This window comes from Mirounga leonina, unplaced genomic scaffold (genome assembly GCF_011800145.1).
Source record: "Mirounga leonina isolate KUSES-001 unplaced genomic scaffold, KU_Mleo_1.0 Mir_129, whole genome shotgun sequence".
Classification (NCBI taxonomy): Eukaryota; Metazoa; Chordata; class Mammalia; order Carnivora; family Phocidae; genus Mirounga; species Mirounga leonina.
In genome coordinates, this window is record NW_023270323.1 from 49,203,955 (window position 1) to 49,219,943 (window position 15,989).

General features: G+C 40.6%; 1 protein-coding gene across 1 annotated transcript in view; it reads right to left on the reverse strand.

Annotated features, from left to right (window-relative positions):
• Positions 1-15,989, reverse strand: part of WDR19 (WD repeat domain 19) — a 100,194-nt gene that overhangs the window by 42,923 nt on the left and 41,282 nt on the right. The window contains exons 15-20 of the mRNA XM_035005119.1: positions 11,638-11,787; positions 6,319-6,466; positions 5,994-6,198; positions 3,396-3,555; positions 3,086-3,196; positions 594-703 (exon numbers count right to left, since the gene is read on the reverse strand). Coding sequence (XP_034861010.1) covers positions 594-703; positions 3,086-3,196; positions 3,396-3,555; positions 5,994-6,198; positions 6,319-6,466; positions 11,638-11,787 — 884 coding nt within the window. The remainder of the gene's footprint in view (positions 1-593; positions 704-3,085; positions 3,197-3,395; positions 3,556-5,993; positions 6,199-6,318; positions 6,467-11,637; positions 11,788-15,989) is intronic.

Genomic DNA, 15,989 nt, shown 5'->3' on the forward strand with positions numbered 1-15,989 from the left:
TGTTTCCCAAGGTAGGAGAGATTTGTGAAGCCTATTCATGCAGCATGAAGGATTATTACTCAAGCGCTGAATAACCACCTGTGAAAAGCTTCTGGCTTGACTTTCAGCCCTAATTTTTATCCATATGCAACTGAATTTAAAGAGAGAAAAACCGTAATTTTAAGCAAACAGAAGATGTAGACCAAATTCTGTGTTTTTTTTCAATATGACTTGAAATTACACTGCAAATCCTCAAAGTGTTCAAAAAGGTCAAGATCATGAACACAGGCTGTGAAAAGCAGTCCGTCACCCCAATGTTAGGTGTAACTGTTGTTGGCCAAGTGTGATTCAAAATAGTATCTAGACAGACTCTGAGTGTAGGAAAGGCTTACACCCAGACTTCAGTTTTGATGCTGAAAATCAAAGTGGATAAAGGCCTGGACAAGCCTTCACTAGTGAGAAAAGACATTTTTTTTGCAAGTACAAATAATATAGCTTTTACCCCTAACAAACAATTATTCAATCAATGGAGGGCCTTCTCATTAATGGCAGTTTGGAATTGAAGATATTCAGCAGTTAGCGACTGACTGAAAAACATAAAGAGAAGGACTTACGTGAATTCAAGCTGAATGGCATATTCTTTGGATATAAACGGCATCTGGTCTGGGGCCAGCCGCTTTGCCAGTTGCAGGGCACTGTCCCAGTGCTGTAAGTCCCTTCTCATCTGCCGGGAAGAGAGAGAGGGAGACCTTAATTCCAAGTGAACAAATTACTCTGCGTAGTCACCATACAGTGCTAGTTTTACTGGAAGTGATCAGAAAAGCTTTTTGTTTAAAAAGTGGAACTTGACCTTGGCAAAGATAGTATATTACTCGAGCATACATTCTCAGTGGGAGTGACAGAGCTCCCACAAGGGTAAAATTAGTTCTTGGAGAGCAAAAACACCTTATTATTAAAATGGTTTATGGTCCTCCAAAACTCAATCCTACCTAACAAAATATTATTCTTTAGTATTTCATTTTTACCAATAGGAAAAAATTAAATTGAATTAAAAATCAATCCAATCAATTAAGATTAATTTTTCTTATTAGAGGGGAGATAATAAAAAAAATGAGAAATACTTTACTATAGGAATTGATGTGTAACACCTGGGTGGCTCAGTCAATTAAGCGTCTGCCTTTGGGGTCCTGGGATCAAGTCCCACATCAGGCTCCCTGCTCAGTGGGGAGCCCGCTTCTCCCTCTGCCAGCCACTCCCCCTGCTTGTGCTCTCTCTCTGACAAACAAATAAATAAAATCTTTAAAAAAAAAAAAAGGAACTGATTTTATTTCCTGAGAAAATCTGAAGCTATATCACAACATGAATAATAGCAAACATAAATATAAAATGTGACTGTGTCTTTCTTCCTGGCTCCTGTGGTCTTTTATCTTCATCTGGCACACAATTCCAAACATAAACTAATCACTAAATAATCTTTTAGAGTTCATTCCTCACTTTATTCACACTTTGTAAAGAATTAATAACAGCTAACACTTTTCAACTGCTCTTCTTTGCCAGGTACTATTCAAGGGCATTAGCTTGTTTACTTTTCCTAATTGGGCCTTTTGCAAGGAACTTTTCCTGTACCCATTTTAGAGATCCAGAAACTGAGGCAAAGAGAGGCTAGTTTTATATACAAAGTTATACTGCTGGTACCTGGCAGAGCTGAGTGGTAGGGCTGTGCCTCTGACCTCTTTACCTAGCTAACTCCTCAGCCTTCAAACTGAGGTTAAAGGAACGACAGGTGCAATCACCCCTCTCCACTGGTAAGTCATCACCTCAAATCCTTTACAAATCTGGTAGCACACGGCAAGTGTTCACAACTAAATGCAGAAGAATTAAGGTGACATTTTTGCCTTCATATTGCAGCCATAGTCCTACTTCAATGTGTACCAGTTCAAATTCTGAAAATTTCTCAGGGTGTCCTCAATTATTGCAAATAATATAAAATTAAATTTTTTTGTTAAAATTAATTCAGTTCACTTAAAATTTAAAAATGAAAATTTGCTATAGGGCAATGTGAAAAAATGAGGTTGTAAAACTAATAGCAAGTATGTTTTCAAAACACCTCCTCTACGTAGTTGTGGAAATGCTGATTTGAGGTAGGATAACGTTAATGACAATAACTACCACTTTGCATCTTTACTATTTTTAAAAAATATTTTATTTACTTATTTGTCAGAGAGAGCACAAGCAGGGGGAGTGGCAGGCAGAGGGAGAAGCAGACTCAGGAACTCCCAGGACCCCAGGATCATGACCTGAGTCAAAGGCAGCTGCTTAACCGACTGAGCCACCCAGGCGCCCCAGCATCTTTACTGTTGATCAGGCACTGTCGCAAAAGATCTAGCCTCATTTTTAAATCTTTACAAGAACCCTGTAGGCCAGATATTGTTACCCCTACTTTAAAGAAATGGGACCCAGGACACAGAAAAATTAAAATAACTTGTCCAGGGTGACACAGAGCTGGGATCTGAACCCACACATGTCAAACGCTAAAGTTCCTGTTCTTAATTGCTACTCTATATAGCCACTTTGCCCTTGCATTGAGCTAGGTCCTTCTCCCTGTTCTAGTCCTTCCCTTGCAATGCTCACCTCTGGGAAACCAAGGTCCTCGGTCCACCTCTTAACACAGAATAGAATCTCATACACCAAGTAAAAGATACATGTAACCTCAGTTTCCCCATTTGGCAATAGAGAAAATAACTATCTCCTGGGATTGTTGTGAGGGTTAAATGAGTTAAAATATGTCAAGTGCTTAGAAAAGTGCCCAGCACATGTGGGCTCTCGATATAAACCGTGGCTGTTTCCATGTGTGTGCATTTTTGTAAATTACATAATCTGTTCTCTTCGGACACAGTGAGACTTGAAATTATTTGGTAACATTACAATAACATGCCTCTTATGGTTCCGCAGAACACAGAATGAAAGTATTTCTGAAGTTAATGAATACTCAGGGGTCTTAAAGCTGAAATGTCTAGATTCCAGGAGGTGGAAGGCACATGGTTTCCGGTGCTGAGAAATGTTAACTATGCAAAGGGGATTTTCCCATCCCTATCTGCTGCCATACCTCCAGGGCAGCAATAGGACAGCTGGATGCAAGGTACAGGTCCTGAGCCAGGTTGAAATCACTAGTAAACATGGCAAGATGTCCTGCCAGAAGATTGTAGTCTTCTATTCCCTATAAATAAGAGCAGTTTTTATGAGAAGAAATACAAGGGTTTCATTTTTTTTTTTTTTAAAGCCTTTCCTTAGTAGGAAGTGGTGAGGTTCTATCAATTAACTTGCTGAGTTAGGTAAGATTAACCGCAGAAACGTAAAATGATTGAATAAATACCATTTAAATCCTAATGTAGTAAGTCTCATGAGCTGCTGTCTACCTTTATCTGTTCCAAGGACATCACCATGCCAACATTTCCAATGGTCCGATAGACACGGATTGCAAACTCCACTTCCATGTGATGGAGACAAGCTCTGGCCAGCTCATTCCAGGCAGCGTGATTGTCCAGAAGCTTGCACATTTCCCAAGCATCAGAAAACCTAGCATTTGAATATATCAGTTTAATCAGGGAGCTCTACTTGCCCCCTAGTTTGCAATTTTCAGGTTATATATAATTTAATGTTAGGTCTTAATTTTTGCAAAACATTTCTTCATCCGTAATCATCATTTCCAAGTTATGAAAAACTACATAAACTTTTCTTCCTTTATTGTACAGATAAATGTTTTTTCTTGCCTGGGTGGCTCAGTCTAGGTTAAGCTTCTGCCTTCGGCTCGGGTCATGATCCCAGGGTTCTGGGATCAAGTCCCGCATTGGCCTCCCTGCTCCCTGGGGAGCCTGCTTCTCCCTCTGCCCCCTGCTTGTGTTCTCTCTCTCTCTCAAATAAATAAAATCTTTAAAAAATATTTTTTCTTGAATTTCTTTTACTAATCTGAATCTAATCTGTGTAACCACCCTCCCTCATTAACAACTAACTCTTTTTGTTTGTTTATTTTTGGGTTTACTTCACACATAGGTGAAAATTATTTCTGTTCTCACATAAATCTAATAACACTACTCTACTCCTATAGATTTGGAAATTTAAAACAGGGGCCAGCAAACTATGGCTGACAAGCCAAATCCAGTCAGCTGTCTGCTTCCGTGACCCAAGTCTGACTGGAACAAGGCCACTCAGCCCATTTTTTTAGAGATTGTCTTGGCCACTCTTGTGTTACAATGGCCGACTTGGGTAGATATGAGAGCGATCCCATGGCTTTTAAAGCCTGATATGCTCACCATTTGGTCCATAACAGAAAAAGGTTGCTGACCTCTGGTTTAAAACATGACCATAAATGCGAATTAAACTTTCATGCTACATCAATGCATGTATTACATCTATCCATCTAGTCACCTACGCATTTTCCCACCCAACGCGCATTTACTGAGCTCCTATTTTGTGCCAGAAACTGTGCTTGGAACCAAGATACAAAGATCAAACACACAGTCATTGTCCTTCAGGCGGGGGGAGTACTGTTGTCCTAAGCCCTTTGGAACAGAGAGGTTCCAAGACTGGGGAAGGTGGAAGAGACAGTAAGTCAATGGATGATCCTGACACAGCGTGATAGAGGTAACTGTGCGCTTCCAATACGCGAATCTGTGCCAAACGCTTTGCATAAATTCTCTCACTGGATTACCCTAACAACCCTACCCACTAAGGAATATTGTCATTTCTCCCTTACAGATGAGGAAACGTGAAGCTTAGAGACCTCCCAAGACCATCACGCAGCAGTAGGAGGAAAGTGCTCTAAACCACTGTGTCTATGGCCCCGAGGCAAGCAGCCCACCAGGAAGGCCTCTAACCCAGGCTGCCAGGGCTAGGGGGCTGCAGCGGAGGCATCCCGGAGCAGGAGACGGCTCAGTTGAGTGTGAAGAATGCAGAGTTACTACAGACAGACATAGAGGAAGGGCATTCTGGGAAGAGAAAGCTGTATGTGTCAAGGCAAAGAACCATGAAAAGTATCCCGTTCAAGCAGCCAGCAGAACAGAGAGGGAGTGGAGGAAGGGATAGTTGAGGCTGGTATTAAAGCAAGTGGCCAGTACGTCATACTGAGGTCCCCGAGGAGGAGGGATTTTTTCCTCAAGCCAAGGGGAAAGATCTCCAGCAGAGAGTGAGAGGATCAGACTGGTATTTTCAAGTGTGGCAAATAGATGAGTTTGTCATGAGGCTATCAGCAGAGAGAGCAGTCGGGGAGTGGTTACCTTATACGTTATTCTGAGTGAGGGCCTGAGTTAGTGGGAGAGTATGGGGCGAGAGGAGGGTGCAGGGAGAAGAGGGTCTGGTGTGTGGGTGTGTTGGGACATGTGTACGTGGGATTAGTACTGGGGGAAAAGAGGGGACTGGGGAAGATGAGTTGTTTTAAAGAGAGCAAGTGTAAGGAGCTCATGGACTCTCAAACACAACTGGTAGGCAGTGGCAAATACAGCTTTAAGTGGAAGATACACGTTTTGGAGTCAGCCTCTTGTGAATGCTACTGAAGCCAAGTAAGTAGAGGAGATTCATTTAGGAAGAATAATTAGAGAAGAGAAGAGGGGGCTCATGGGACCCTAAGGAACAGCAACATTTAAGACATGGTCAGAGCCACAAAGGAAGACTCACAGCGGCCGTAACAGGTAAGAAGAAAAAGCAGAAAAAGGAAATCCCAAGCAAGGCAAAGCCAAACTTCTCATGTTGACATTAGGATACTGTTGAAAATTAGGCTTATTAGAATTTCACAGTAAGTGTGCTATTTGGGTGAGGAGAAACCTCTCTGTTCTGAAGGGCTTAGGACAACAGTACTTCCTTTAGAATTTACACACATTCTCATCCCCGTGATCTTGTCTGAGCCTCACAATAATCCTGCAAACAAGGCCAATACTATCATCTCCATCTACTTCCATAGGATATGACCTTTAAAATCACAAAAGCAAATGAGAACTCCTGAGAAGTGTTTGGAGTCCTACCTTTTGAGCATTAAAGTCTGTGTCAGCATTTGCTGCAGCTCGTTAGGCCCCACATCTTTTAAACCGTCCAGGAACTTGTGGGTGCTCAGGTAGATATTGTTTATTTTTCCACTCTGTGTCTGGCAGGTTAGCTCCCCATTATACAACAGCAAAGGTCTATGAGAGAAGGGGACTTTGGTGCCTCCAGCCAAGATGACCTTGGATCCTAGATTGGAAAACAGACATCTTAATGCTAAAAGTGGATCCTCAGCACATAAATCAGAAAGGAATGCTTTAATTTCATTGTCATAGAAATTTATTTACCAACAAAAAAGTCATTAAGTACCTTGTATCGTGTCCTTGTGAAAGACGTAAGTGTACACCTTATCATCATCGTAAGCAAGAAATACGCCTTTATCCATCGGCCAGTTTTCCCAAAGAACACCTTTAATGGTTGGTGAAAAGTCTGGAATCTCATAGGTAGCATCATTAACCTACAAAACAGGATTTACAGATCTGCCCCACGTCTGCACTGAAATTGTCCTCGCTGGCCTTGGTAGGAGCCTGTTTGCTGCCTTGGTTGGTGTAGCTTTCCCATCGCGTTCACCCCAACAACACTCCAGCCATAGCAGGAAAGAAAGTTCCTTTTCCTACTCCTGTACTAGATCCCACTTGAAAAAAAAAAAAAAAAAAAAACCAACCCTGTGGTTTGTATGGCAAATCAAGACTTTTATCTAAAACATGGTGCATTTTCAGGAAAAAAGACAAGTCTGGACACAGAGCTTCAGCTTAAGGAAAAAAAAGGCTGAAGTTGCTGAAGACAACAGAAATTTAAACTACGAACACACTTGTGTTCAGAAAATTTTCAATACCTGGTATAGAAATGTTCCAGCTAGAGAAGAAACGAATTAATTCATACATATTTGGAAATCAAATAAACTCCACTAGGTCTATTTTATTTCAAAAGCTTCTCTAGAATGCATTCCAATAAATATAAAATGTACTGTTAGTGTTATAAGCTATTAAAAAAAAATCAATGCACATATTCCAGGGGCCTCGGCAGAGAGGCTTATATATACACTGAACGGGAAGCTGAGAAATACCTGCCTCCTCCCTACCCCATCTTGCTCTCAAAATAAGGATGAAATGTACGATTCTTGCAAAGAATAACTAATACTATAGAGCTGTGCTGTCCAATACAGCAGCTACTATTTCACAGCCACATGTGGCTCTCTGAACATTGAAATGTGTCTAGTCTGACTGAGGTGTAAGTTCGAACTATCTACTAGATCTCAGGGAGCTAGTATGAAAAAGAGGGTAAAACATCTCATTTTTTATATTGATTACATACTGAAGTAATAATATTGGGTTGAATACATTAGCATTAATTTCACCTGTTTCTTTTTATCTTCTTTAAAAAAATGTGGCTAGCAGAAAATTTAAGATTATATGTAGTTCTAATTATATTTCTATTAGATAGTGCTACTTATCAGGTATTATGCTATTACTTATATATTGCAACCTCATTTAATTCTAACTTCATACTGTACAAGATAGGCATTCTTTTTTTAAAGATTTTATTTATTTATTTGAGAGAGAGACTGCAGAGTGGGGGGGCGGGGAGAGAGAGAGAGGGCATGAGCCGGCGGGGGGTGGGGGGGGCGGGGCAGAGGAAGAGGGAGAAGCAGACTCCCTGCTGAGCAGGGAGCCTGATTTGGGGCTCCATCCCAGGACCCTGAGATCATGACCTGAGCTTTAAGTCAGGAGCCTGACATGGGGCTCAATCCCAGGACCCCAAGATCATGACCTGAGCCGAAGTCAGACACTTAACCAACCGAGCCAACCAGGCGCCCCCAAGATAGGCATTCTTATGCCCATTTTGCGGATGAAGCAGCTTAGGCACAAAGCAATTTGCCCAAAGTCACACAGCTAGTAAGTTGAAGAGCCAGGACTTGGACCCAGCAGGCAGTCTGGCCCCCCAGTCTATGCTTCTAACCCCTGTGTGACACTGACCCTTGGTTTGTGCAGATGAGCACACCAGTGCCACCAGACTGGGGGCAGAATTTTTTTAAAAAGGTAACCATTTGTTGAGCACTTATCACATGGCAGGCACTGCACTAAACGCTTTATGGACATCGTCCCATTTTGTTTTTACATAACAACCTACCGAGTAGGTAGAACTGTACCCATTTTATAAACGGTGAAACTGGGACTCTGATCAAAGTGAGGGCTCTGGAGGAAGCCATGCTGGACTCAGACCATAGATGCCATTTTCCGTGTGACCTTGGACAAGTTACTTATCTTTTCTAACCTTAGTTTCTTCACCTATAAAATGGCCAATAGTATGAGTACTTATTGGGGGTGCCCGACTGGCTCAGTCAGTAGGATGTGACTCTTGATCTCAGGGTTATGAATTTGAGCCCCAGCTTGGGCCTAAAGTTTATTTTAAAAAAATATATGAGTATTTATCTCTGGGGCTGCTATAAGGATTAAGAGATACCTGATAGGGCGCCTGGGTGGCTCAGGTGGTTAAGCGACTGCCTTCAGCTCAGGTCATGATCCTGGAGTCTTGGGATCGAGTCCCGCATCGGACTCCCTGCTCAGCAGGGAGTCTGCTTCTCCCTCTGATTCTCCCCCCTCTCATGTTCTCTCTCTCTGTCTCATTCTGTCTCTCAAATAAATAAATAAAATCTTTAAAAAAAAAAAAAAAGAGATACCTGATATATATGAGGAGTACTCAGCACAAAAATATTAGTTGTTATTATTACTAATCTTAAATCCAGGTCTGTTTGTCTGTCTTCAGAGTCCATGTGCTTAACTTCCACACCCTACCTATTGATGAACTTCCTGTAATATATCACGTCATCCTTAATGGGCTTATAGAGTGATGGGGTACAAGGCTGTTATATTAGGGCGTCTGTAAGGAAAAAGTCACGTCTCCCAATTCTCCTGTATAATGTCAGTCGCTTCCTTACACTTCGTATACACAGTGAGGAAAAACTGGTTGAATAAACATACATATGAGGGAACCTGCATGTAAATATAAGAACTTTAAAGAGGAATAGTGGTCATCTGGATAGTTATATATTTTTTTTCTTTTTTTTTTTTTTTTAAAGATTTTATTTATTTATTTGAGAGAGAGAGAGGGAGAGCCTGAGCAGGAGGGAGGGGCGGAGGGAGAGGGAGAAGCAGACTCCCCACTGAGCAGGAAGCCCAACGTGGGGCTCGATCCCAAGCATCCTGGGATCACCACCTGAGCCCAAGGCAGACGCTTAACTGACTGAGCCACCCAGGCGCCCCTGAATAATTATATATTGTCATATATGTACACCACAGAAACAATGTTTCTCTCGGATTCACTGAAGTGGAGTAGAAGAGTAAGCTGCAGTAGTAACATGCTATGACAGGGTGAGTGATCAAATGAAATCAAATGCACGGCACTCTGGGCTGGAGGCCAGGGGCCTCCTCCTGTGCCCTAGGCGGTGAGGAAGGCTCCGCACCACGAGCCCGCCTTCCCCTTCCCTGCCAAGCTCACCTCACTTGTAGAAAGACTGAGCTGGTGTTATTTACAAGAAGAATTCACTCCTGTAGGTGCCATATTCCCCTCAGATATCGGCATATTCCCCTGGGATATCTAACCTAGCAGTGAGATCTCACTTTGGATAAAAGCAAACAGCCGCCCACAGGTTGGGTTAGAGAGGGCCTGTGCTCTCACGCACTCAGGCTTTTGTGTGGATTTTTTTTTCTTAACATTTTTTTCTTAACACATAATGGAGCTGCAGGTTAGAGTTGGAAATAGGAGTGGGAACGGGCAGCAGCAAGTGAGATAATTCTGGAACTGGAGGGATTTAAGGGTGGTAAAGCAATAAAGAGGCGGGGCTTTAGCTAACACCTGCTAAATAGCTACCACGTGCCCGATCCTGTGTTTGGAAGAATCAACTCATTGAAACCTCACAGCAACTCAATGAGGAAGGTCGTGTAGCCTCTTTAACAGAAACTGTCAAGGAAAGGAGGACTGTAAAAGGTGAAAGAAAGATGCATCAACTCGTTCAGACTGCTCGAACTCCTCACCCTTTCACTAGAGGTCAGACCCCAGTTCTGCCTTAACTCCTGTCAGTCCCTGATTTCCCCACCTGCCTTCTAGGTACCCTCAGCAGCAGCTTCCATCTGTGGTGAGCCCACGCAGGGAAGCCGGGGAGCTCGGACAGGGGCCCTGCTACAGAAAGGGGATCTGTCCAAGAGGGATTTCCTGATCAAGTAGAAAGAACTCAGGGTTATCTTTCTATTTATGTCATTTTTTCCTCACTTGTTCTGTGACTGGGAGAGGAATGGGTTGAATGAGAATTGGCACATTGGGAATTTTGCTTAAATAATCCAGATGCTCCTGTGGAAAACTGTTATATTTATCAAAGATAACAAAGATTTATCAAAGATAAAAAGAGAAAAAAAAGAAAAAAAGGAAGAGAAAGAGACAGGAAGGAAGGAAAGGAAGAGAGAAAAGGAAGGAAGGAAGGAGGAAAGTCTCAGTATCTAGTGAAGTGGACAGTGAGGGGAAAGCGGTCTCCACTGAGCGGCAAAGCACAAACACCAGGGGAACAGTTACTAAGATGTGTCTGAGAGGGGTGCCTGGGTGGCTCAGTCGGCCAAGGGTCTGCCTTAGGCTCACGTCATGATCTCAGGGTCCTGGGACCAAGCCTCGCATTGGGCTCCCTGCTCACAAGGAATCTGCCTCTCCCTCTGCCCCTCCCCACTCTGGTCGTGCTCTCTCTCTCAAATAAATAAATAAACAAAATCTTAAAAAAAACAAAACAAAAAAAGATGCATCCGAGAACAGCTGTAGGCTATATGAACTGTGACCAAGAACATACTAAATCATTAACTGGATATCAAAAGTAAGTAAAGAAAAAATCCAAGTATAGTAAATGATGTAAAAACCCATCTCCTTTTTCTAATTTATTTTAAAAAACAGTAAGGGATGTATAAAAATAAGAGTAACTGATTCTAAAAAGGGTCCATCTGTTTTTAATCTATCTTATTCAAAAATACCTTTTCTTTCTGTTCAGGATCATTAAGGCAAGAGGAAAATCAAGTGAGGTGGGCAGAAAGGAGTCCCTGCCCTCTGAAGCTTATGGCATACCTGGAGAGAAAAGTCATTTAAATTAAGACATACTGTAACATTTTCCAGTAAATAAGGTTAAAGTGGTACAGAATATAACTATTATTCCATTTAAAAAATCTTTCTGGGGGGCACCTGGGTGGCTCAGTTGTTAAGCGTCTGCCTTTGGCTCAGGTCATGATCCCAACGTCCTGGGATCGAGCCCCGCATTGGGCTCCCTGCTCAGCGGGAAGCCTGCTTCTCCCTCTCCCACTCCCCCGCTGTGTTTCCTCTCTCGCTGTGTCTCTCTGTGTCAAATAAATAAATAAATAAAATCTTAAAAAAAAAAATCTTTCTGGGACTGACACTATGAAGAACTGCAGAATAATGGAAAAAGTTTTCTTGATGTAAATAATTGTAAAAATGGATCACAAACATGATTTAATGAAGTACTCTAATCCTTGAACTAGTTAAGAAAAAATGATTTTATATATAATATACATTAAAAACATTTTTCTTTGTATATTACATTTTAAAAAAATGAATGCTTAAGAAATCTTCCAGACTTACTGGACAGTAGACAAATCCATCACTTTTTTCATCAATGAAAACTAATCTGGTCCCATTTGGATCAGGAAAAATCTTTTTCACACCAACAGGATGTCGATAATCATTAACAAATTGCCAGTCTTCGATGTAGAAATACTGAATGACACCAGTCTAAAAAAAAAATCCAGTAATAGAAATATAAACATTGTCAAGAAAATACTTAATTTAAGCACTTAAACACACTTCCAATTTTTTTTTGCATTTTATTTATTTATTTATTTATTTATTTATTTATTTATTTATTTATTTATTCTTATGTTAATCCCCATACATTACATCATTAGTTTTAGATGAAGTGTTCCATGATTCATTGTTTGTGCATAACACCCAGTGCTCCATGCAGAATGTGCCCTCCTCAATACCCACCACCAGGCTAACCCATCCTCCCACCCCCCTCCCCTCTAGAACCCTGTTTGTTTTTCAGAGTCCATCGTCTCTCATGGTTCGTCTACCCCTCCGATTTCCCCCGCTTCATTCTTCTCCTCCCGCTACCTTCCACACTTCCAATTTTAAGAGAAAATGTACAATATTTTTCATGCAGGAAGAGTCTAAAATTAATATTTACTATATGTAAAGGTACAAATCCAAGAAAGTGAGAATGTACATGTGATTCAACAGTAAGTTCTAATATTCTTAGTGATATTAAAGCATAATTGATTTTCAGATTTTCCACTTATAGGAAATATCCTTACTGTTTCAGAATAACTTTCAAATCATGTTATTTTTAAATATTTTTGCTGTTAAGACCAATTAGAAAATTAAAACAAACAAAACCACCTCATGTAATCAATTGTATTTCTATATATTAGCAATGAACTATAGATACCAAAATTTAGAAATACATTACCATTTACAATCACTCAAAAAAGATGAAATATTTAGGTATAAATTTAACAAAACTTGCACAGGATTTGGATGCTGAAAACTATACAACACTGATGAAAGAATCAAAGAAGACCTAAATAAGTGGAGGGTATACTGTGTTCATGGATTGGAAGACTCACCATAATAAACATGTTAATTTTCCCCAACTAATATACAAGTTTAATATGATTCCAAAACAAATCTCAAGATTTTTTGTAGATATAAACAAGATTATTCTAAAATTTGTATGAAATGGCAAAGGAACTAGAATAGCTAAAGCAATTTTGAATAAAAAAAGAATAAGGTGGGAAACTGACTACTCAACTTCAAAACTTTTTTTTTTTTTGGTATAGCTATAGTAATTAAGACTGTGTCATATTAGTGAAGGGACAGACACACAGATCACTGGAACAGAATAAAGAAGCCCAGGATGGACCCACCCAGATATCCTTTACTGATCCTTTTTTTTTTTTTAAGATGCCCGCACTTTTATTTTAAATAATAGCATATTGAGGTATAACTCACATACCATGCAATTCACCCACTTCAAATGTACAACTCCATGGCTTTTAGTATATTCACAGAGTTGTATAATACTTGATCACAATTCATTTTAAAACATTTCATCACTTCAAAAAGAAACCCCACTTAATAGTCTTTCCTGAGTTTCCCCAACCTTGTCCCACTCCCCCTCCGCAGTCTAAGGCAACTACTTACCTACCTTCTATCTCCATAGATTTGCCTATTCTGGACATTTCATATACATGGTATCATACAAAATGTGGTCTTTTGTGATTGCTTTCTTTTACTCAACATGATGTTTTCAAGGTTCATCTATATTGCATTATATATCAATATTTTATTCCTTTTTGCTGTCAAAGAATATTCCATTGTGTGGATATGCCATATGTTGTTCACTTGGACATTTGGGTTGTTTCCACCTTTTGATTATTATAAATAATGTTGCTATGAACACTGGTGTACAAGTTTTTTGGACATATATCTTCATTTCTCTTGGGTATAACCTAGGAGTGAAATTCCTGGGTCATATGGTAGCTATGTCTATTTATTTATCTATTTATGTATAGATTTATTTATTTATTTTAGAGAGGGGGAGGGGCAGAGGGAGAGGAAGAAGGAGAGAGAGCATCTCAAGCAGACTCCCCACTGAGCACAGAGCCCGATGTAGGGCTGGATAACATGACCCTGAGATCATGACCTGAGCCGAAATCGAGTCAGATGCTTAACCAACTGAGCCACCGAGGTGCCCCTATGTCTAATCTTTTATAGAATTACCAGAGTGTTCTGCCAAGCAGCTGCACCATTTTACATTCCCACCAGCAGTGTATAAGAGTTCTGATTCCAGGCGCCTGGGTGGCTCAGTTGGTTAAGCGACTGCCTTCAGCTCAGGTCATGATCCCAGAGTCCTGGGATCGAGTCCCACATCGGGCTCCCGGCTTGGCGGGGAGCCTGCTTCTCCCTCTGACCCTATCCCCTCTCATGCTGTTTCTCTCTCTCTCTCTCTCAAATAAATAAATAAATAAAATCTTTAAAAAAAGAAAAAGTTCTGATTCCTCTCCATCCCCATCAACACTTGTTATCATCTGACTTTTTGATTATAGCCATCATAGTGGATGTGAAGTCGTAACTTCACATTTACTTCTGGGAACTTTACAGAGAAGTGAAAACCTTTCACACAAAAACCTGTATATGAACATTTATAGAAGCTTCATTTGCAATAGTCAAAATCTAGAACCAATCCAGATGCCCTTCATTTGGTGAATGCTTAAACAAATTGGTGTATTCATACCATAGAATACTACTCAGCAATAAAAATGAACAAATTATTGATGCGCACAATGACTCAGATAAATCTCCACAGAAGTATGCTGAGTGAAAAAAGGCCAATCCCTAAAGGTTACAAGGTGTATGATTCTACTTATGTAACATTATTGAAATGCCAAATTATAGAAATGGAGAACAGAATACAGTTGATCCTTGAACAACACAGGGATTAAGGTTACTGAACCCCCACCCTGACAGTCGAAAATGCATGTATAACTTTGACTCCCCCCAAACTAAATTACTAAATAGCTCTACTATTGACTGGAAGCTTTACCAATAACAAATAGTTGATTAACACATACTTTGTGTGCTAAATATATTATATACTGTATTCTTCCAATGAAGTTAGAGAAAATAGTATAAGAACCATAAGAGAAAATACATTTACAGTACTGTATTTATTGGAAAAAAAACCTGCATATAAGTAGACAGGTACTGTATTCATTGAAAAAAATCCACATACAAGTAGACTCATACAGTTCAACCCCTGTTGTAACCCTTGTTGTAACTATAACTTTGTTACCAGGGATCAAGGCTGAGGTGAGGGCAGGAGGCAAGTGGGGGTGTCTATAAAATAGCAACAGGAAGGCGTCCTTGTGGTTATAGAATTATTCTGTATCTTGACTATCAATGTTAGTATCCTGATTATGATATGTAATATAATGTTACCATTGGGGGAAACTAGGAAAAGAGCATATTGGATCTCTCTGTTTTGTTTCTTACGTGGGATCATTTTGTATTGTTTCTTAAAACCACCTCTGAATCTACAATGATCTCAAAATAAAAAGTTTAATTAAAATAAAAGCACATAACATCTTGGACTTCTATTCAGGCCAAGATAGAGTAACAGCCTGGATTTAACTTTCCTACTCCAAACAACCAAAACCAGTAGACAAAAATCATGAAAAAACAAGTTTTCAAGATACTGGAATGAGGCAACAAAGAACAATTTCTGCCTGAGATTTTGGAAACAAACCAGGTAAGCCCTGTGAGTCCTCCAGCTTTTGCTCTGAGAGTTTTCAAGGCATGGCAAAGGGAGGAGGATGCAGGCAGAGCATGGCTCCCCAAGCTGAGGAGATGGAGCTGAAAGTCTGGGGAGAACAGGGGGCTGGGGTTTGCAGGGCAGAGTACAGAAGACATAAGTTTGGGTTGCTGCACTGGGTCCACTCTGAGTCCTTGGCAGGTACTGTCACTGCATGCATGTGAGAAAACCACAAGGCCAAGGAAAGAGCCATCCAAAGGGATTAGAGGGAACAGGAATAGTAACTATTCCCAACAGCCAGACTGGAAAAAATCATAGTTCACAAGGCACTGGGTAGAGAACTCAGAAAGATCAGAAGCAAGAATAATTAGCTATAGACTGAGCAGTATTTCACATCTGCCTAAGAAATCATAAAACCAGACTCAAAAAGGGTCAAACTACATCTAAGTCAATTAACTGCATTCCAGAGCAAAGCTCAAGAATATTTTTAGAGGGGGCGCCTGGGTGACTCAGTCAGTTAGGTCATGATCTCATGGGTCCTGAGATTGAGCCCTACTTTGGGCTCTGTGCTCAGCAGGGAGTCTGCTGGAGATTCTCTCCCTCTCCCTCTCCACTTCCCCAT